The 22,569-nt window shown below is 40.4% G+C and overlaps 1 protein-coding gene across 1 annotated transcript in view; it reads left to right on the top strand.

Annotated features, from left to right (window-relative positions):
* The window catches only part of foxj3 (forkhead box J3), a 124,271-nt gene that overhangs the window by 87,123 nt on the left and 14,579 nt on the right, over positions 1–22,569 (top strand). Inside the window, exons 4-10 of the mRNA XM_041779309.1 lie at positions 6,017–6,100; positions 7,509–7,610; positions 11,286–11,414; positions 17,175–17,349; positions 20,192–20,686; positions 21,273–21,374; positions 21,931–22,122. Coding sequence (XP_041635243.1) covers positions 6,017–6,100; positions 7,509–7,610; positions 11,286–11,414; positions 17,175–17,349; positions 20,192–20,686; positions 21,273–21,374; positions 21,931–22,122 — 1,279 coding nt within the window. The remainder of the gene's footprint in view (positions 1–6,016; positions 6,101–7,508; positions 7,611–11,285; positions 11,415–17,174; positions 17,350–20,191; positions 20,687–21,272; positions 21,375–21,930; positions 22,123–22,569) is intronic.

Here is a 22,569-nt window from a genome sequence, read left to right as displayed (position 1 = left end):
AAAGAGGCGCTAGCCGCTCTTGATATGTTGCATCAATATTGTAATATGGCAGGAATATGAGAACTGCTGCTTGGATGAGATAGGAGAGTCATGTCGCTCCCTCTCTCTCTCTGAGATGGTGTAAGAGATGACTGTCAGTGTTGTACACTGACACGCACACACCTCATCCACCTCAGAGGTAGAAATGCAGCCAGTGTTGGTACTGTGAATAATCTTGATTTTAAGTGGTCTAAGTCTCAGACTGGTCTTTCCAGGCTGACCGGTGAACATGCTTTGTTTGTTCTTCCTATATTTGCTCACGAAAGGGGAACTAGATGACATAATTACGTTGATGTATGAAAATGAGTGGCGCCATTTAGAGGAAGCAAACACCTCTGTTATCATGATCTTATTTTTCTTTGTTTTTTTTACTATTTTTTTTTATGTTTATCCTTTATAATAAACAAATGCAACAATAGACCAACAAGGTCTTTATAACAGTCAGAATGTTTGCCAGTGTATAAGATTAGAGTTTTTAAGACATAAAATGAAGTAAGACTACGAATAGGGATGGATTACAATAGCATGCAAATCATAATTCACTAATCAAGGAATATTATGAATTAATGTCTCTTATTTTTTACTTATTTATCACAATTTCAACTTTTTTTCTCATGATTCAGACTTACTTTCTCATAATTTTGACCTTTTATACAAAAATTGATTCAATTTTCCTAAATTTTGACTTTATGTATCATTATCATATAAAATCTCAAAATTTTGACCTTTGATCTCATAATTTTAATTTTTATCCTATGATTTTTACATTTATCTCATAATTCTGACTTTGAATGTCATAATTCTGATTTACCTTATTGTCACACTGTACGTATCTTAGAATTTTGACCTTTTATCTCATTCCGACTTTTTATCTTATAATTTGACATTATATCTCATTATTGTCATAGCATATCTTATTATTTGACTTTTTATTTCATAAATTTTACTTTGTATCTCATAATTCGGATTAATCTTAATATTTTCATACTATATCTCATAATTCTGACATGTTATTGCATAATTCTAACTTTTATCTCTTAATTTTACTTATGTCTCCTTATTGTCATACTTTATCTCATAAATCTGACTTCTTTTTCATAATTCTGTCTTTTTATCTCATAACTCTGACTAATAATCTTGATAATGTTATAATAAATCTCATAATTTGGACTTTTAATCTCATAATTCTAACTTCTTGTCTCCTAATTTTTACTTTTTATCTTTACTTTATATCTCATTCAAATGTCATACTAAATATTATAATTTTGACCTTATATCTCATAATTCTGACTTATCATGGCAAAATTTCAGTTTTTAGTCACATAATTTTGACTTTTTACCTCATATTTTTAAATGTTTATCCCATAAATAGGACTTACCTTTTCATAATTTTGACCACTTACCTCATAATTTTGACCTAGGATTTCATTTTGCTCAAAACCAGTAACTTTCAATTTTCTTGATTCACTTTTTGGGTTGGTGGAAATGGGTTTCCATAACTACCAGCTAGTAGTATTTGCAATAAATATCTGTCCTTTTTTTATGTCCAACTGGTATTTCTGGCAGAAACTGGCATTTCTTGAATATATACAGTCCTGAGAGAAATTGTAAGATCTGAGCTGTTGACAGATCTGGTCACAGTTAAAACATCTTCTCAGGGACCGTATATTTGAAGATCATATAGCAGGCTTTGTTTAATGGCTGCAGAAGATACTGTGGCTTTGTGTTGTTGTTGCCCCAGACTCCACGGACACACTCTGCTTGGCTTTGCTTCAGTATTTTCTGTATATTTGTGAATAATTTAATGACTCTTTATATGTTTTCTTTTTTCCTTCAACTCTCAGGGGTGTGTGCATGGAAATGCAGAAACACCCCCTCCCATGAGGGTGAACTTAATGTGTTCTTCCCCCCTAATTAAAAGGAGCACAACATAGCCTGGCTTTGTCTCTGTGACTCCTCATTTTGAAACATCTGCAATCTAAACCACTGCAATTAACCCCTGTATCTCAACACAGAGATGGATCACATGTAGAGACACTGCCTCTCACCTTTCTGTTCATTCTTCGATTCAGCTTTTTGTTGGAAACATGAGCTGTGTAATGAGCTGCATTTTACTATAGTCGCCATCTATATGAGAGGTTTCTTCATCTTTGGTTGATTGTGCTGTGAATTATTCGAACTCTCTGAGGGAAATGTTAATTGACCCCAAAGCCTCTCACATATTAAAACTTGTAATTTTAACCCCCTGACAAATATGGGCCATCCCTGGCTTTTCATTTTAACAACTACAGCAGTAGTGTTGGTGAGCTGTGAAAATAACAGATTTCCTGGCTTTAACAAGAACAAGCCATTGTGTATGCAGCCATTATTGTATAGGTACTTGAGACACACCTCGTTCTCTCCTGTTGTTCAGAGAATTTCTCAAGGAAATAACAATTATTCTTCATGCTAAGGAAGTAATTTTAAAGGTCCTGATCTCACTCTCTCTTGACAATTGAGATTTTATCAGGGGCCATATGAAATATTAAAAATAAATTCAGAACTGGCAGGTCCTTAAGGTAAAAATCTGTACTGTAAGGTGTATTCCTGTTGGTTTAGTGCAGGAACACCATTGAAAAATAAATTAAACGAGGCCGAATGCAAAGATAAATAATGCAGACTGGTTGTGGAATTGCTAGCTGCAGCCCCAGAGCCAGCCCCAACTGTTCACTCGTTGATTAGCCCCACTCAGACCTCAGAAGAAAGCAACGCGGCAGGGCTAGTGCTGCCCCGATTCCTGAGCTGAGACTGTGGAGCCTTCATCCTTGGCAACAGCGCTCTGACTCAGTACCTGAGGCTGAGGAAGTACCGCTTCAGGAAAGGCTTAGCATTTCACCACCACCAGCTGCCCTCACCAGCCTCTCATTGAGGAGCAGCCGCAGAGGAGGAAAAAGCCGAGCCTTTCCTACTAACAAAGCCCACCCACACGCCGCACAAACTCACAGCCATCAGCTCAAATAAAAGCTGATAGAACAGACTTTAGAAGAGCAGACAAGGCTGTGGATTTTTAAATAATTTTTCAGTGCTGAAAAGAGATGGGATGCTTTTTGTCCTGTCTAAGGTTGTCAAAATTATTGATAATTTGATACTTTTTGATATCAGGTGTTTTAAAACAATGCAATCTCATTTTTTTCTGATAAGTTATACAAAAGTACCAAGGCTTTGACAAAACCCTTCACATCTTCAGTCATATTTTTCTTGTAAAAGGAGTTTACAGCAATTTAGACAGTGTGCTGGGGTTCACTTCCAACTTTTTGCAAGATAACCCGGCTATAGACATCAGTTATCCATAAACACATCTGCATTAAAGTCTCAGCTTTTGATTGGTAAATACAGAGGACTCACTGGTGAAAGCTGTTCTCCTTAGCTTTGTTTTCACAAGTTTTAAGAGTTTTTGATTTTTTTAGAGTTTAAAATTATGGACTGCAATGTTAATGATCAATTACTATTTCAATTTGAAATATAGTGGTTATAATAGATCATATAAAATGGCTTAAGTGACTTTTTAATCATCATCAGTATTTTCTTTCTTTTAAAATCTTCTCTCTTGCTATCTTTCTTCTTCCAAAAGCAACGTCTAAAAGCAGTTTATGGTTGTTGAGGCACATTCTGCTGTTGCATGCGCCAGTTGAAGTAAACAGTGCATGCACTTACAGATACAGGGCCTATAAAAAGTATTTAACGAACTGGATATTTTACCCTTTTAATGTCTAAGTGAAAACAGATTTCTACCAAGTAATGTCAATTAAAAAAAATATGAATGGTAAAAAAGGTGGCTGCTTAAATATTCACCCCCTTTGAAAGTGACTGACTGTATTTAACAGAGGTCTATTAAAATGGTGCTAGTAGTCTCACAATAAGTGAAATTGGGATCACCTGAGTGCAGTAAATGTGTCTTGAGTGATTGTAGTGTAAACACACCTATGTCTGGAAGGCTCATTTCCTGGCAACCATTACACCATGAAGACAAAAGAACACCCCAATCAACTCAGAGAAAAAGTTTATTAAAAAAATACACAGTGCTTAACAAATTTTGTAGACCACCTTTCATATTTGTCTCAGAGACCATCCAGCATCATGAAGTGCTTTAATGCGACTCCTTCATTTTCAGTGAGCTCTCCACGTTTTACCGTTTTGAACAGGAATGAGGAATTTCAAACTGAATTCACCTTTTTATACCCAAATTTGAGCCGGCTCACTGGGCTTCTCTGAGAAGTCAGAAATTAATCAAGCATAACATTCAACCACTAAAACTAATTTTTCTGTTCAGGAATGCAGGTAAATAACTATAATTTGACATATTAATCAAAAAATAATTATGTGCTTTACTATTTTTTTTCAGTTTTTTTGTAAATCAGTAGATTTTAAAATTCAGGGATAACAATAATAATTATATTTTAGCATTAAAAATATCATTTCAGTTAAAGAGCTTCTACATATTGATGTATTAACCATTGCAGAAACATAAAAAATGATTTTGGTAATTACCAATGCTGTAAATTTAGGGCAGCTGTGGCATAAACCTTACTTTGGGTGGTGGTCTAATAAATTTGTCAAGCACTGTATGTCAGAGAATGGATAAAAACATTTGCAAGAGTCTGAAAATTCCTCAGAGTTAAGTCAAATCCATCATCAAGAAATGGAAGGAATATGGCACATGTGTAAATCTGCCTAGATCAGACCATCTTCACAAACTTAGTGACCGTGCAAGAATGAGACTAGTGAGAGAGGCCACCAAGACACCTAGGACTACTCTGAGGGAGTGAAAAGCTTCAGCTGCTGAGATGGGAGACACTGCATACAGCTGTAGCCCTGGTTCTTCATCAGTAAAAGGTTTTTGGGAGAGTGGCAAAAGAAGCCACTGTTGAAGAAAACCCGTATCAAATCTTGAATTAGAGTTTGTCAAAAGGCATGTGAGAGACTCAGTGGTTAAGTGGGAGAAAGGTCTTTGTCTTACGAGAGCACAGTTGTGCTTTTTGGCCATCAGATAAGGCTGTATTTGGCCGACACCACACACTACACTTCACCACAAACACACCACCCCCTCTGTGAACCACGATGGTGGCAGCATCATGATGTGGAGATGCTTCTCAGCAGCTAGCCCTGGAAGGCTTGTAAAGGTAGAGGGTAAAATAAATAAGGCAAAATATAGGAAAATCCTGGAGGACAATCTTATTCAGTCTGCACCTTGGGAGAAAATTTATTTTCTAGAAAGAAAATTACCCAAAGCATACAGCTAAAGTTACACAGAAATTGTTTGAAAACAACAAGGTGAATGCTGTGGCTTGACTTGAAAAGGGCTGATAATGTTCGATCCCTGTGCAATCTGACAGAGCTTAAACAGATTTGCAAAGAAGAATGGAGTTCAACTGAAGTGTCTAGATGTGCAAGCCTGATTGAGACCTATCCACACAGTCTCAGGGCTGTGATTGCAGCCAAAGGTGCATCTACTAAACCCTGACTTTAAGAGGGGAAATATTTATCCATTTGTTTTTATTCAAGTTACATTACTTGGTAGAAATCTGTTTTTGCTTGGACATTAAATAGGGTTTTTCTGTATTTTTTTGTTCAAAAAGCCAAATTATATTGACTATGATTGATGTATAAAATCAATAAAAGGTAAAACATCCAAGGGGGTGAACACTTTTTATAGGCACTATGTCAACTACATAAGCATTTGAAGCCAGGTGCCTCGCAGTTTTTGTGATAATAAAATAACCAAAAGTTGGGCACTTTCAACTTACACTTTGTTGTCATTGTATGAAAACAGGTATCAATACTGTCTGATTTTTACTGCCAATGTATTAAAGTTAGAGATTCTAGTATCATGTCAACCCTAGTCTTGCCATGACAGAAAGTAAATGTTTTAGTCCCTTGTAAAAGACATAAAGCAATCTCTCATGTTTGATCAGCTCACAGGTGTTTGTTTTGTCTGCAGGGCTCTTACTGGGCCATCGACACAAACCCAAAGGAGGACGCCTTGCCTACACGGCCAAAGAAGAGGCCGCGGTCTGGAGAGCGGGTGAGTGTGAGGACAAGAGAAAATCCTGCGAAGAGAACACATTTCTCTACATATGCTGTTTCTCTTCTAAAGCTTCTGCCTCCATCTCTGCTTAGTTCAGGATTTATTCGTGCCTCCATGTCTCTATGTCTGCCTCAGTTTTCTTTTACTTTTGCCCTCCTTTCTCTCCCACTTTCTCCCACTCGCACACATGCACACTAACACACACACAGGCTCAGTAGGAGTTCATATCCAGACTTTATGTAACTGCCTCTCCATGCTGCTTCGCTAGCCTGTCATGAAGTGGGGTCCTTATTAATAAACTGTGCCCCAGGCAGCCATTACATACATTACATTCTGCACTCACTTTTTTTAACAAACATCAATTAATGTAGAGCTGTGCACCAGCTATTCTGGGCGGGAGCTTTTGTCTTTAATTATGGATGAGTTTCATCCAGCGTTACGTACAGCTGTAGGTTTAAGTGAGCCGCTCAGATTGACCTGACCTTGGGGCATCCCGACGCAGCAGGGCTCTTGTCTCCTCCTTCCCCACTTTGTGGCTGACCAGAGGCTACAATGAAAAGGAGGCTTCTTTTCCTCACACGCTAGCACACGCCATTGTCTCTAGCACACACATACACAAGCAGAGAGACGACATAAAACTTAACATGCTGTTGACGTAGTCGCCCTACAGCAGCGAAATACTATCACATCCATTCAACCAAGCGTGTCTCTTCGCTACCGTGAGATTTTTATATACAACAAATGCAAAGGTACAGGAAGAGTGCATTATTTTTTATTATGCAGCTCTGCCAACAGTTTCAGCTAAATCTCTCCCGATGCAATTCTGTTCACTTGAGCATGACACAAAAGAACGCACCCAGTGAGGAGTGTGTTTTCTGTAAGACTCATGCGCTGTGCTCACCCCTCCTCCTCCTCCCCCTCTAGACACTGTCTGCCTACAAGGCATTCCATTAAGAGTCTCAGACATTGAAATTGAGAGTTTGTGAAATCTCATTTATGTTTATCATGAATTAAAAATGGTATTGTTGGCAGCCAATCCTCTTACAGTAAGCAGTTTTGGGAGACAGGCATGCCAGAGTTATCTCTCTCAACAGTGCGCCTATACACCAAGACAAGGGCATGTGCTTGTGTATGTGTGTTAGGCAGGAGGTGATAGTGGGGATGGGGGCAGTCTGCATCTTCCCAGAAAGCAGTTCAAAGGTGACCTAAATAAAGGTGTTGCTCTGTCTTATTATAATATTTTATTTTTATTTGAATGTATCTTGCCTGAGCAGATTTGTCACAAGCATAATGCGGGTCTTTTTTTTTTTTCAACCTGCTGAGGGATCTCATGTGTTTAATCATTAGATGGTGTTGAATTATTATTTTTTTGTCTGCCTCCACACCCCGCCCCCAACCCCCACAGGCTTCTACGCCGTACAGCCTGGAGTCGGAGTCTTTGGGGATGGAGTGTATGATCTCTGGAAGTGCCTCTCCAACGCTGGCAATCAACACTGTGACTAACAAGGTACTACAACCAGCCATCCAGCCTCCAGCTCCAACACACACCTGGCTACACGGCTGCACCCTGACCCCACCCACTTCTCCAACCACCTACAGCACTATTCCCCACAGAGAGAGGAGCACTCTAGTGGAGGGGAGATACACACAAAAGCACACACGCACATATGCCTAAAGCTTCTCTGCAATGCATCCCACACCAAAATACACAACTCTCTGCACTGCAGCACCTTTTTTCCTCTACAAAAAACAGGCAGCAGGCTCTTGTTATCACTAGCGCGGAAATATGATGCCCACACTGATACTTAGCGTTCAGCAACCTGATAGACCTTACACATTCCCGTGCAGACTTGCAATACGATACACCGCATGTTGTATGGCCTTTCTGTATTCGCACCTGAAGTTGAGGTTTACGCCCAGAGTCGTGTTTCTCAGCCTGTGACCACATCAAGCTCCCACACTCCAGGTGACCAGCCCCTGCCGCTTGTTCTGTCTGCTCTCTGCAGCCCTTTTTTATTTATTTATTTTGAATATGTGTTAAAGCCTGGAAACACTTGTACATCACAGAGCAAAGCTACAGGGATTGCTAGCTGTTAGCTGTGAGTGTGTGCTGCTCACTCTGAAATTTAAATAGGCTTTTTAACCTTAAGCTCTCATCCTCTGAGCCCAGTGGGGGCAGCTCTCAGGTGTACTTTTAAAAAGCCTACAAGAGTGGCTTATTCATTTGCTGCAAGCGTTACAAAAAAAGGGTTTAATGTGAACAGGGGTGTTCACAGTGAAGAGGAGTTAGCGCGTGTGCGACGAGAGCTCCAAAGTCTGTGCATACGTCGCTGTGTGTTGTAACTTGTGTGTACATGCATGTAGAGTATGTTACAGAGTGTTTCGGCTTGTTTTGACGAGCGTGTCAGTGGCGGGTAGCTTGGGGCTGCTTCCATGAAGAACACACAGTTTTTCATGTCGCTGCAGCCGACAGATTCATGGGACTAAGTGTGGAGAAAGATGACCCTTTTTCCTCTCTGATTGCTACAAACAAGCACTTGCCGCAGCACCAGTCTCCTTCAGCAGTGACAGCATAATGAGGCCCTAATGTAAAGAGCTGACAGTTTAGAGTTTGGACTCTCGCCATCAAATACCTCCAGTCAGATAAGTCAGACTAGCAACAAGCAGAAAACATTAAACCGGCACACAAACGTGCCTACTGTGTGATGTCAAGACAAGATGGAAAGAAATTTTTTCTTTTTGTTCACCTGATTGTGACAAAAAGTGTTACAAAAGACAGAGTTTAATAGCAACAGATCTGAGGCCCTAACTCCTCTGAGAGAGCTTGTTTCTCACTGTCTTACACTGTAAACACACTACAGGCCACGCCTCTTTCGGCGCAGTGTGCCAAGCCACAGGAATTCCCTCTCTCTGTTTTTTTTTATTCTCTCTCTCCCTTTTCTTTTCCAGTCTCTCTCCCCTCATTCCCGCCTTCTCTCATACACCAATGGGAGACGCTGGCAAGACGACTACTGAACCAGCAAGAATCTCTTCTCTTTCTCCTGTCAGACATTCCTCACAAGATTGTCCTTCCCCCTTTTCTTCTTCTGTCTTCCTCACAAACTTAACCCCCCACATCCGCACCCAAGGTCTAGTTTTCAGACGCCATGAATATGACGAAGCTCTAGCGATGATGATGGGAGAGAGGGAATTGTTGGAAGTGCGTTTGCTGATAAATAGTCGGGCCTTTATTTCCCCTCCTCTTCCTTCTGTTTCCTCTCTTCCTCAGCCTCGCGCTCTCTATGTCTAGTCCTCATGCAGGGATTGTACCAAACACTAGCTGGCATTGTTAGAGACACCTGGGCCAATCTTGCTTTGATTTCATAATCCATGTCTCATGCTCCAGATTAGGCCTCCGTGTAAAAGACACCTCTGGCTTTTTACTTAATTCACTGCTAATAATAGAACTCTGCCTGCTAGCAAACACTGTACACAGTATTTATTGTGAAGCTGCTGCTGCTTGTGTGAGCATGCCTACCTCTGTCTGTGGCTTTCTGGATGTGTGTTATCCTTGCTTTGTGCACATTCATAGGGTGTGTGTGTGTATTTCTAAATAAATGGGTTAGATGTGACTGGGTTTTAGTCCATGACAGCGCATGCTTGAGTGGGCGTCTTCACCTAGGATACTCTGGGGTCGGCGCAAACCACAGAGTGGCGAGGTTTTCAAATCATCACACTTTACGGGTGAGCAGAGTAAAAATAGATTGTGGTAAGAAACTTAAGGCTAACAGCCTGTTTTATGACTTCATTACACATAACATTTATATTTCTGTGGTGCACTGTTTTTGATTAGCATTGTAGCGCTGATTCTGTTAGCGTGCTTAAGCCTTCAGTCTTAGCTGCTCAATGAGTTCCCCTTCACGCTAATGAACACTGGAGCCAGGCCCGCACTGACTGAGTGGAGGAAGGCAGGAGTTGCCTAATGAGCTTCTCTAACCAACCCCCTTATTCTACTCTTCCTCTTCCTCAGCTCTCTTGCTTGTTCAATGTGTTGTTGCCTAGATTCAGCATGAGAGCACTGTTTTTGTATTTCTATCTCATTCCAGCAGCTCAAGAGCCAAGCTCCATATTAAAAGCTTAATATGATCGGACGCTCTCTCTCTGCATGTGTGCTTCCTGGATTCGTACCAGCATGTTAGTCAGCCGGCCAATCAGCCGGGGCAGAGCAGGCAGTGAGCGGCTGCCTTGGTTTCCTTGCCTCCTCACGGCCTCTGTGGAAGCTTGCAGCGCTTCAGCTGAGACAAGAGGCTTCAGTCTGCCGCTGCTCTGAGAGGCAGGGTGCTGGGCAGGGCCCGACCAATCTGCCCGCCTGAAGGCTGCTGCCACTGCTGTCTCATTGTGCTGAGCACAGAGCCTGCTCTGTTCCACTCACAGTGATGAGCAGAAGCCACCATGCTGCACTCAGTCATGGACGGACACACACACACACACACAAGCGCACACACCAGTCTCAGAATGCCTCTTCTACTCCGACACCATCAGTGCATTTCTGCCATTCCTCTCTCACAGTATAAAACCCAACACATGGTCTATTCTCTGTGGGTATCATTAATTTCATTATCTGCATCGCTCTTCTTACCATTGCATTAATTGTCTGACGCCGCACTTTATTCAAGGAGGGTGGGAGGACTTAACCTTGTGAGACGATAATTAAGATTGTCGTCCTGAAGTGCCTCTGCTAGTTTCGCCGCTATATTGAAAGGTCAGTGTCTGGGATGCACTGAAATCCTTTGTTAGCTGTCCCAAACGGGTTTGCGCTTGGTGAGCAGATGTGGCTGACATCGCCAGTAGTGTGACCTTTAGTGATGGGAATGTCTCAGCTGTCTCCATACCCCTTTACACGTTCAGCTGAAACTCCTCGGAGACTGTGGTGGACGAGGAGTAGCACCCTGCATCTCCCACACTCTAAATACAGTGGAAAGAGACCACTCTGCTGTTATGACATGTTATTACATGCAGTATACACACATGCTCAAGCTTTACATTTCTAAACTAAATTACATTTTAACTATAGATCAACATTATTTTTCATACCAATGATCTCAGTGGAATGATGCTTTACTCTAACCAGGAATGGAGGTGGCATCAGTGTGGATGTGCATTGTAGACCGACCACAAACTAACGTACATGTCTTTGTTTCAGGTGGCGTTATACAACACAGACCAGGAGGGGAGTGATAGTCCAAGAAGCAGCCTTAACAACAGCCTGTCTGATCAGAGTCTGGCCTCCGTCAATCTCAACAGTGTGGGCAGCGTGCACAGCTATACAGCGGTAAGAAGAAGCTCACAGAGAGCTAACTTAAAGTGATAGGGGATATCGTTGGGGTCTCCATGTATTCCTGTTGAATTAAATTGCCTTACAGAGAGAACCTATCTGAACATAGATAACTCATTTTCAGCAAATAAAAGGAGAAACCCAAGGAGCTCTTACTGGGATTTTTAGTGTTGAAATTTGGTGAAAAACAGGTCTAAACAACCAGTGAATGTCTTATTTTAACCATTTTCATTTTCTTTGAAAAATCTTGACTTTTAACCAGTTTTTACTGTCTCTCTGTGGCTGTAATAAATGTTTTTAAACATGTTTTCAACAGAAAATACTCAGTAGGAAGTTAGTGTACCCAGGTGGGTTGTGAACTAGATTGTTTTCTTCAGACAAGTGCTGCCCATCACACAAATTTCTCTACTTACCTTAGTTTAAGTCTTAAGTCAAAAGAAGACTTGGAAAGTCACACTTGCATTTACTGAACAACAACTGCACTTTAAATAAAACAATGTGGGCAAAAAAATGCAGTAGATGTGCATACGGCTTAAAAATGTTTTCTTATCCTTTAGCTCCAGCATGTTTACTAACCTTCTTAAACCTTGGTCATACACCACTGAAATTAGCAGCAGGTCTTTGTTGATGTATTCATTGATACAACTTGTGATCCGTTGAGCCCTTGCACTGTTGTGGGGAAGGGGGACTGCGAGTGCTTCCTTAGTAGTCTTTTGGCCTGGCCGGATTCTGCTCCTTGCATTTTTCAGGATATTTTCACGATGACTTGCCAAGTGGCTCCTAATTCTAGCCATATTCCCCATCAAGTCTGTCACTGCAGTGCCTGCATATGTAATTGTTTGTCACCTTTTCTTTTACTCACTTCTTGACATCAGGAAACCAAATGCTTCCACACGTCAGATTTGAAAGTCACTGGAGCCTCCACAATCTCAGAACTTTGTCACTCAGTTCTCCTTCACCATTTGTAGAAGCCCCTATTTTCCCGCTGTTAGATCAAGTCAAGTTAGACATGATCAACTTACTCAAACTAGGTAACAAATATTTATCTATTTAATTTACTCACAAGAGTAACTTGGACTTGCAACAAGTGACTTATCTCTGCCACTACACAGACATGGTGGAGCCTGGCAGCTCTGCTCCACTGAGGGCACAACCAAACCTAAATGGGGATATCAGGAGGCATTTTGAATTAAAAAAAATGCAAAGACTGAGGCAAGCTGAACCAAAGAAAGGCCATAAGCAATTTGTACCACACGGATGTAAAACAGTATGTAAATATTACTGGCTTTGGGTCAGTTTTGAATGCAAACCATGACATTTGGAACCTGGTTGAAACGTTGTTTATACTTTTTTCCAATTTCCAGTTCTCTGAGAATCCATTTAATGTTGAAGCAAAATAGGTTTTGTTACTAAAACATCCCTACATTAATCGATATTGAATCAGAGTGGCTCGAACTGAATCGTGAATCAAATTGAATCAGGACCTTGTGAATCAGAATTGAATCAGGTCAGGCAATCGGGGCCTAGAAATGAATGATACCGTACATCTCTACTAACTGCAGGTGTACTGCATATGTGCATATCTCAGTAGACACAGACAGGCATAGGAGGAAGAGAGGCTGAGGGCAAATTCCTGACAAAACTTAGAGCAAAGGGTTTTTTTTTTTTTTTTTTTTTTGTATTTGTTCTCATCAAATTTACAGAGCTACTATGGACGGTTGTGTGAAGATGTCCAAGTGCAATAAAGTAGAATACACTTCTAAATCTTTCTAATTGATACATTGAAATAAATTGTAATTTTTGACAGCAGTACTCTACAGCTTTTTTGTCAAGATGAAGGCAAAAAAAAATGCATTTATAAAAACTGACACAAAAAACTTTTCCAGTCCTAAAATATCAGAATGCGCAATGAGTTTTTTCACCAAAGCTCAAAATATGGCAGCTTACCAGCCACATCCATTTGGCTTTGCGAGAGATGTTAAAGGTGTGTGACAAATCTGTATTTAACAAGCTAGCTGTGTTGTGTGACAGAAACGCACAAGGTTACCTCTGTTTTCCTGTCTTATGTGGTTAAAGTCAAACTGGGGCTCAGGTTAGGAAAACATCTCGGTAGGTTAAAAAAGTCTTAGAGGAGACCTGGCTTAAGGTTAAGATTCTCTGATCCAAAAAATAGCATTTTTTTCCTAAAGGTTTTATAAAAAGATGGTGGTATGAAAGAAACACATTCCCCCATGTCTGTCCGTGTTGAGTTCGGTTTGACTTAGTGACAGACCTATTTCAATTTAATGTGAACCCAGTCAGAACAAATCAAGTCCAAGGGTTAATTGAGAGGATGCTAGGAATTCTGGTTGTCAGATTTCAGCTTTTTAAAGCCTCTTAGTTGAATAATTTTAACAGGGTATTTATATAAATGTGGTGCCGTTGATCTTTTTTAGCAAGAGCTGCTAAAGCCAGATGATAAATCTTAATTCCATCCACATTTTTCAAACTATAGGGAAGCCACAGTGACTAAATGAATGGAAAAGAAACACAGCCAGACTTAGAAAGTGTACTGTGTACCATATTTCATCTGATCAGAAAGCCCCAGGAGGGTTTTCTTCAGAGGAGCCAGCCGTAGCCAGCAATAGACCGCAGTTCAGGGTGGACATGCGCTGGAGTACAACATCAGGAAGGGGGTTAAGGGAAACAGAGAAAAATGTGCACGCTCCTGGAAGCCAGACAAAGAAAAGTGCTTCTTCTGATGTCCTCCCACCAGAGATGCCCCCTCTTTGGTGTGGTCCTCCCGCATCCTCGAGTGCTCCCTGCTCCAGGCTCTGGGCATCGATCGGCTCTGCCTGATGGATGTGCTTTCTCCCTCCCTCACTCTCTCTGAGCCGAAGCAGCAGCTCACAGTAAACACTCAGGCTTTATTATCACCTCTTCACTCTTACCCAAGCCAGACTGTGAGCTCTGCTCTTCAGCTGCCTGCCCACATCTTGGAAGAGGAAGATGTTAAGATCAAAAAAATTGGACGTGACCTCTCTTGTAATGCTAGCCCACAGTGGACACGGGTCGGGTCCTGCTTTGAGAAATAGTGATGGGTTTTGCATCGCTGCCCTCGCTGTGATGAATCTCGTAGACAAACTCTTAGCTGGAGGGAACACGGCTCTCCGTCTCACACCCAGGGGCAGGCCATAACATCGACTGCCCACACAAATACATGGATTAAACGGCTGCTTATTTGTACAAGCTATTGGTATTGATTTTGTTTTAAATACATTTTGCCTGGCCACAGGAGTATTGGGTTTGTGTCCATTCCACTTGGTCTCTTAATGCTATGTTAGCCTAGGCGGTGAGCGCTGACCCAGATTACTGAGGTCTGTCTAATTGCTCTTTACATGTTTGAGTGACACCTCTTTAGATAGAAACAAGCTTTTTTAGTGGCTCCTCAAAGAATCAAACCTTCCTCAATCTGGTGCTTGCTGGATATATTGAAATAAAGCATTTTACATATCCTAGAGATTTGCTGTATTCTGTTATTGCTGCTCCATTGCCATGAGCCTATCTTTGAAAATGAATGTGTTTTATTGATCTGTATGTTTGATGGCTGCTCCTCTGAGCGTCGGTAGCCCAAAACTAAAATGAAAAGACTGTCATGATACCAGAATTCCAAACTTCAATATGAAACAAATAAAAATTAAACAATATCAGTACCTGTTTTGATACCACAAACATAAGAGTACAAGTCCTTTATGCCTAGTCGTGTGAACTTGTTTTAATAATCAAAAATTGCAAGAAAGCTTCTTACAGCTACCTGAAATGCACTAAAACATTGGCAAAGTTTTTGTGCAAGTTTGTCAGTCTTGCTCAGTTCTTTTGGATCCATTCCTCTACCAAGCACTTGTTTTATAAACAAGGTTATCCTTTTGAAATCTTTGTCACTTTGCAATTCTCTTGTTCTTAAAAATAACAGAGAATGAATTGATTTAGAAGTCATTGCATTGAAATGTATCAAACATGGCTGTCAGAATTAATGCATTAATCCTTATTAAGATCTCTTAATGTGCTTTAAAGCACATGTTGGTTAGGCCACTGCGGCATCTCCCTGTAGCCAAAGTGATGTAAATTAAGTACACCACAGCTCATTAATGTCTCATTTCACATGTGGACAAGTCAAGAGTCTTGTGCTATCGTGCGTTTTACTTTTTACCATTCAATTTTTCCTTTTCAGTCCAAAATAAGTTCCTTTTTCTGTGCTAAAGTTCATGCTATAATCTTTAATCTACCCAGAGTTATTTCTTGTCTTTCAAAATAAAAGCAGGTTTGTGCCCAAGCAGGAAGTAAACTACCCTTAGTTGACGACAGTAAAGAAATCCAAAAGAAACACAATCGGTGTTAAATGCAAAATAGCTATATTTTAAAATTTAACAAAAAGATGATATTGACTACATCACAACTGAGATCATTACGACTGAAATTTGAATAGTTTGACAGCCCTAGTATCAAACTGTCAAAAATTCTTAGAACAGTTAAACAGTTAACCAAATTTTTCATTTTGTAGATGACTTCTTACGGAAGAAGAAATTTGTTAAAAGGGGGCCTTCCGTGTAACACTGCAAGTTCCTCCCAAAGCATTCTGGGATCACTTGCAGCATTTACTAAGAGGTCCACTTTTAACAGCTTTCCTTGTAAGGGATGTACAATATTGGATTTTTGCAACACTTTGGAAATAACGGGGCAAAAACTGAAATTTTCACAGGGGGCTAATAATTTTGTCCTCATCTATACAGCCAGAATAGGCTGATAATCACAGCTGATACATTGGTTGTAAATACTGTTAGAAATGTTCGTATCTGTCAAACAGATAATGCACTTTTTAAGCTAAAGTCTGTGGATAGTGATGTAGGGATAATATTGTGTTTTTCTTTCTCATTATGTGAAATTCATCCATAAAACCAAAACAGTGGTTGACTGGTAAATTCTCCTTACAATGTTTTAGTCACTTGTCTAACAACCCGTAGACCACCCTTTACTTCAAACTATAGGTAGGAAGTGACTAACTCAGTGGATAACTTCACTCATGGGCCAAAAGTTTCTAACATATAAACAACAATACAGTGATCACTGCACAACAGACAGTGCCTAAACACATCTAAAAGACATGATGGGATAACTCTGCCCTGAAATGGTAGCGGGCAGAGTTTAGGTCAGTTGACTTTCTATGAAGTTAGACTAACACTGATGATTAATACTGTCAAACACTGTAACTCCAGCAATGAAAGCCATTTCCCTTGGACTTGTGTTAAAATTAAACTGCTGAGACTGAGACTTCAACACTCTAGTTTTTGCTGTGTCTTCACCAGACCAGTCCACATAACATCTTATTTCATGATAATACAAAACAAAAGGCATAAATTGCTTGGAATTTGTAAAAATTAGCTGCCAATGCAACAAGCAAGGTTTTCAGTTTCTTGATATAAGATAAAGATCTAATTTCGAGAGCGCATTTTGCCTGCTGCATTGGTGGCCACTTTTACGAAATACGAACAATTGTGCGTAATATCTAAAAAGAAAATGGCTACTAGACTTGTGGGTTGAATGTGGCTTGTAAGTGTAATAGATATTTTTCACTATATATTACACAAATATACTTGTACAGTTTTGCAGTGTGGTGCTGCCCTGTTGTCGATGAAATCCTTCACAGATCAAACATCAAAACTGCCTTATTTTACTCTTGTAAATCTTTAACTTTCTTTCCTTATATCGTCCTCTCCACAGGTGACCAGTCACCCAGAGCCCGTGTCCCAGTCTATGAGCCTCCAGCAGCCCCCCCAGTCCCAGTACAACATGCCCGACAGGGATAAGCAGCCCCTGTTCTCTGAATTCGAAGATCTCAGTGCCTCCTTCCGCAGCCTTTACAAGTCTGTTTTTGAGCAGTCCTTCAGCCAGCAAGGTGAGAGACCTTTCAAGATCATCAAGTGGAAATCTGATAGAGCGCCTTAGCTTTATTGATCATCTAACAAGAATGAGTTTAACATTTTTCCTGATATGGGTTTGTCCTCTATAAGGCAGGCCATTGAGTCTTTAGGTGCTAATTAGGTTAACAGAGAAGTCAACGAGCAATCTTAACTTCTGGTGTTTTTCCAGAGAAAATGTAGATTAGAGCCTGAGAGTTCATGTCTTAAATATTTCATTAGGGAGTGTATAAGGAATGTGCATGATAAGTCGGCCTAACGATCAAATGTTATCACTCTCACTAGTGAGTTGAATTAATTATTGATATTTTTATATGTTGGGCCACAGTGCTGGTTGTGTCTAAGCAGTAATGCAGCCACCTGCCACTAGCTGCTCTCGCTGCTCTACTGCCTGGATGTAAACCAGCTCAGTAGAGCAGTTCTATCTTTTAGGCACAGCATGGTAGTATTTTAATCTTGAAAATAAAGATAGGTTTACATAGACTGTGTCAGGTTAAACTGGAGCACATTCTGATTAGACATGTGGGATCTAACTTACAAAGAGGACTGGAGGCAAGCACCGTTGGCTCAATTAGAAAATACATTTTTCTTAGTATTTTCTTACCTTTAGACTTATCAACTACTTTGACTTTAAATTTCTGTTTAAAGAATACAGCATCTCTGTGAGCTTTGTAATGTCTGTAATGTTTCCTGGTGTAGATTGTGTTTCATCAGAGGAGCTGAAAGAGTTTAGAGACAGAGAAAAGTCCTTAGTAAATCTGTTGGATTTGAGCTTCATTTGTCATAATGATGTGTAGTTTGTATGATATAATACATTGTGGTGGATGGAGCTCAGCTTTCCAAAAGCCTGTGATTCCCTGCAGAACAAAATGCATTTTTTGCTTGTAATCTGATTGACTGATAAACAAAGAGCACTTGACAAGCGGGTTCGACTGAGCTTTCTGTGTATAACCTACTTTCACAAATCAAATGCATTTCATGCTAATGTTTTCAAAGACGTTCTCTCCTTTAATCTATCATCTATGTTTCATTAGTTGAAAGTTGTTACCTTTTTTATGGGCATAAAAGTGAAATCTCTTAGTCAGACAAGCTCTAGCAATTAAAAAGCGTAAATAATCGAGCTAGAGGATTTCACACTCTGCCGCTGTAGACAGTGAGCTAATTCACTGGCTTTGATAATAGGTAATGAGCTCGCATTATTATTCTGGTGCGGCGTTAATTGCTTTCTGTATTTCCCTGGTTGGACAATGGGCTTTCTGCACCGATAAGAGATGCACCTTTGTCACCCCTGCAGTGAGTGTTACGTGCCGATTGTGGAGGTGCGGGGCTGGAGTCAGCTCTAAAAGCACTCCAGCGAAATAGGTTTACTGTGCCAAAGCTGTGAAGGACAGGGCCTCTTAAGACCACTCCCTGCCACTCAGATGATTGCAGTTGGGTGTGCAGATGTTCATGCCCCAGTCGTGTCTGTTAAAGAGCCGAGCAGCAACACAATGAATTTGTCAAAGACGAACCAGAGCAGTGAGGAGAGGAGAGGCGGCGGCAGCTCCAGCTCCTGAACCTCAGAGACGCAACTAATGCTGAGTCATTCCCTGGTACGACAAAATGGCAGCTGGTCCATCTCAAGAGGAAAAGTACCTCAACACAAGAGGCACAGATCCTATTATTGAATGATGTTAAGATACAGTATCATAGCATTTTAATGTGGAGATCCTGCCTCTTCATGTCTGTTTGCTCTGTAGTTCATTTCACTTTTTTACACTAGTGTCTGAAACCACGTGTATGACACTTTTGCCTGATTGACTTTTCTCTCAGATGGCAAGGGCATTGAATCAGAGGCCTTTTTATCATTGATTAACTGGTTAATTATCACTGATTCCAAGAACCCGTGGTGACCTCTCTGAGCTGCTTTTTTATGACAACAACAAGACTTAACCCAAATATTATTAATTTACAATCTTAGCTAATTCTTTTAAAGGAAAAAAATGGAAAATTTTCATCTGAAAAGCTGGATTAAGATTTTAGAGTCAAGAATAACAAAAAGCTGTTTGAAGGTGTTTTTTGTTTTGTTTTGGGTTTTTTTCCTAAATTATTTCCGTTGGTGCTTTATTTTCACCTTGAATATAATACTTTCTATCATATAACAGTAAGTTAATAGAAATGCAATTTTGCGATTGACTGAAAGACAAAACAAGATGATTCAAGATGTCATCCAGGGCTCTTGGAGAACAATGATCATTAAAATGTCTGATTTTAAAAAAAGAAAACTAATTGGTCAATACAAAAATAATTATTTATTAATCATAGTGGGGTTTAGACTAGTAGGGATGAACAGTATTGATATTTTTTTTGCAAATATCCAAAATGCTGATATTTACACATTCATTTTAGTTGATATCAGTATTTATACCAATATTGTTCAGACTTCAAACTTCAGTCTTTTCAACACACTGTGAAATTTAAGGATGAGTAAAAAAAAAAAAAACTTTAGTTCCTAAAACACACTTTAAAGTCTAAGGAATGAGAATGAACAAAGAAGAAGAGATTAGCTAATGTTGGTCTGTTGGTCCTGCTTAAAACTCCACAAACATTTCATTTTCTTCAAGATGGATTTACCAAGGTGTTAAATCAGTGACCATAATGGGTTTGTCTTGAGCCTTGTTTTAGTTTAGAAGATATAATGATACGTAATTAAAAGGGAGCTGCTGCATCAATACCAAACTTAAGAACTCTGTTTAGCACATATTTCTTTAAGTACGTAAACACATTAGAGTACCTGTAAAATCATGATTTCCTTTGTGTTGTTGCATTTTTTTCTCTCAGGGTTGATGGGCATCCCGTCAGATTCCTCCCAGCAGACACACACCTCCTGCTCCTATCAGCACTCTCCAAGTGGCGCCATCAGCACTCAGAACAGCTTGTCAAACAACCAACCCAACAACCACCCCAACAGCCACTCCGCCAACAGCGGCCAGGTGCCCCTGTCCCACCCTACCCAGGCCCACCCCGGCCACGGCTCGCCCCACGCACAGCACCTCCCGCAGCACGGCGGCCCCCACAACCAACACAACCAACACAGCCAACATGCCCAGCACAGCCAACACAGTCAGCACCCACAGCACCCCCAGCACGCCGCACACTCCCAGCACGGGCAGCACCCATCGCAGCACCCGTCCCACGGCCAGCACCCGCAGCAGCACACGCCGCATCCTTCCCAACACGCGCAGCACAGCCAGCACCCACAGCAACACGGACAGCAGCATCAGAGCCTCTCCCACCAGCCCCATCCTACCCAGCAACAGATGGCCTGCAACACAGGTAAGACCCTCTGTGTGTCATTGTCTGCCTCTGAAGCAGCGTGTTGTTGTTTTCTGTTCATCACACAGACACACAACGAGAAGCGCGAAGACAGCATGCACACCACTCCATAATACCCAATCCTCATTTTTCTCTCATAAATCTCAGAAAAAATATTTTAAATACAGTCAGTAAATCATCATCTGATTTATTATCTGTGCTGAGGTGAGAACAAAGCAATGCTTCATCCAGCAGCTTCAGCTGCTCTTACAGAGTCAACTGGCTCCTCCTAGTGGCCGTAGCGCAGCACTGAACTATTAAAAAGCCTGATTAACAGTTTTATTTGGTGTACCCTTCTCATTTATTTGCCTGCACAGCTATAAAATTGTGACTTCAATGAAAGTGCTCATCTGGCTTCATTATCTAGCCCACAGTAAATTACAATTACAGAAGCAGTTATTGTGCAGTTGTCCACGAATGATGCAATTAGGAACAAATCTGTATTTGTCCCAGGAGTGAACTTTGCGTTGGAATTAAACTGACCTGTATCTTTAAAGTGTGCTGCTCTGTAATGTAACAGAAAGTCTCTCATCTATGTGTGTTGCAGGTTTACTGTCTGACTGGTACCCAAATCTGGATGCACTGAAAGAAAGCTGTCGTATTGCTAGCAGCTATAACTGGGCTGATGTTGACCTTTCTCCTTTTCAAGGTGCAGTTTGGATCCAACAAATAGACCACACTAAATCTAGAATTATTAATTTTTATGGATGTATTTAATTCATTTGTCTAAGGTTAAGATTTGTCTAGATAACAGAGGAAACTGACACACAAAGCCAGGAGCAGATAGTATAGTACAGCCCCAGCTTTTGATTGAGTGCTAGAGTGTTGACACTGTGGATTTGATTATGACTTTAATTAAACTGAGCTCTTCAATTAAATAACATTGCCTTCTAGTTTAATTACCAAAACAACAAGCTCAGCAGGTCAGTTTATCCAATTACAGTCTAGGATTGCAAGGTAGGATGTTTTTTAAATATCACCCACTGAAGGTTACTGACATAATGAAAATGTATTGCAACTAGTTTTTGCTTCATGTTTGTAAATTAGTTTCTCATAAACTAAATTAATTTCCTCTGGACAGTCGCCTGCTGCAGTTTCACACATTTCATTGTCACTAAAGGCATTTTAACACACAGTGATACTGTCACTAGCTTTACTAATAACTCCAGTGTCCTGTTAATAAATGCATGTTTTATGTTTCTCAGGATTAAGAGACAGTATGAGACAAGCCGAGTTGAACAATTGGTCCCTGGAACCCACTCAGATCGCAGACCTCTGCTCGTCCATCAACCAGTTTTTTGCCCGCACCGGTGTAATCCAGCCACAGGGGGCAGTGCAGCCTCCTGTTTGTCATGGCTCCATGCACCCCAACAAACCCAGCCAGCACCACAACACAGGTTAATCACAGTTCTTATACCTGCTTTCTCATTTAGATCACTGTTTAGCTCCACTGTGCTTTTTCACTTTCTTTTTTTTTGTTTTCTTGAGGGAGCAGACAGAATCTTTTGTGTGTTTAGATGTTTATATTTACAGCAGTTGTTTCTTATCTTTGATCACAGAGAGTAATCTGCATTATTTCATGTATCTTAAAAAAACAGCATTTTCATTCTCGGGAAGCTTACCTGGTGTTTTTTTTTTTCCTGGAGAGTAGTCATGCATAGAGTACAAAATGTGTTTTCCCTTTATGCTGATGATTCACAACCTTTTTGGCTTGTGACCTAGAAAAGCAAAATATGTCTTCTTCCAGCCCCTCATTATCAGCAACATGTCACTGTGACCAGATCAACAAATGTGTACTTTTCTTGATCTATTTTCGTAATATTTAGTGCCCTGAAGTTCTGAAA

This window comes from Cheilinus undulatus, linkage group 3 (assembly GCF_018320785.1).
Source record: "Cheilinus undulatus linkage group 3, ASM1832078v1, whole genome shotgun sequence".
In the NCBI taxonomy this organism is placed as follows: domain Eukaryota; kingdom Metazoa; phylum Chordata; class Actinopteri; order Labriformes; family Labridae; genus Cheilinus; species Cheilinus undulatus.
This window is presented reverse-complemented; position numbering and strand designations above follow the sequence as displayed.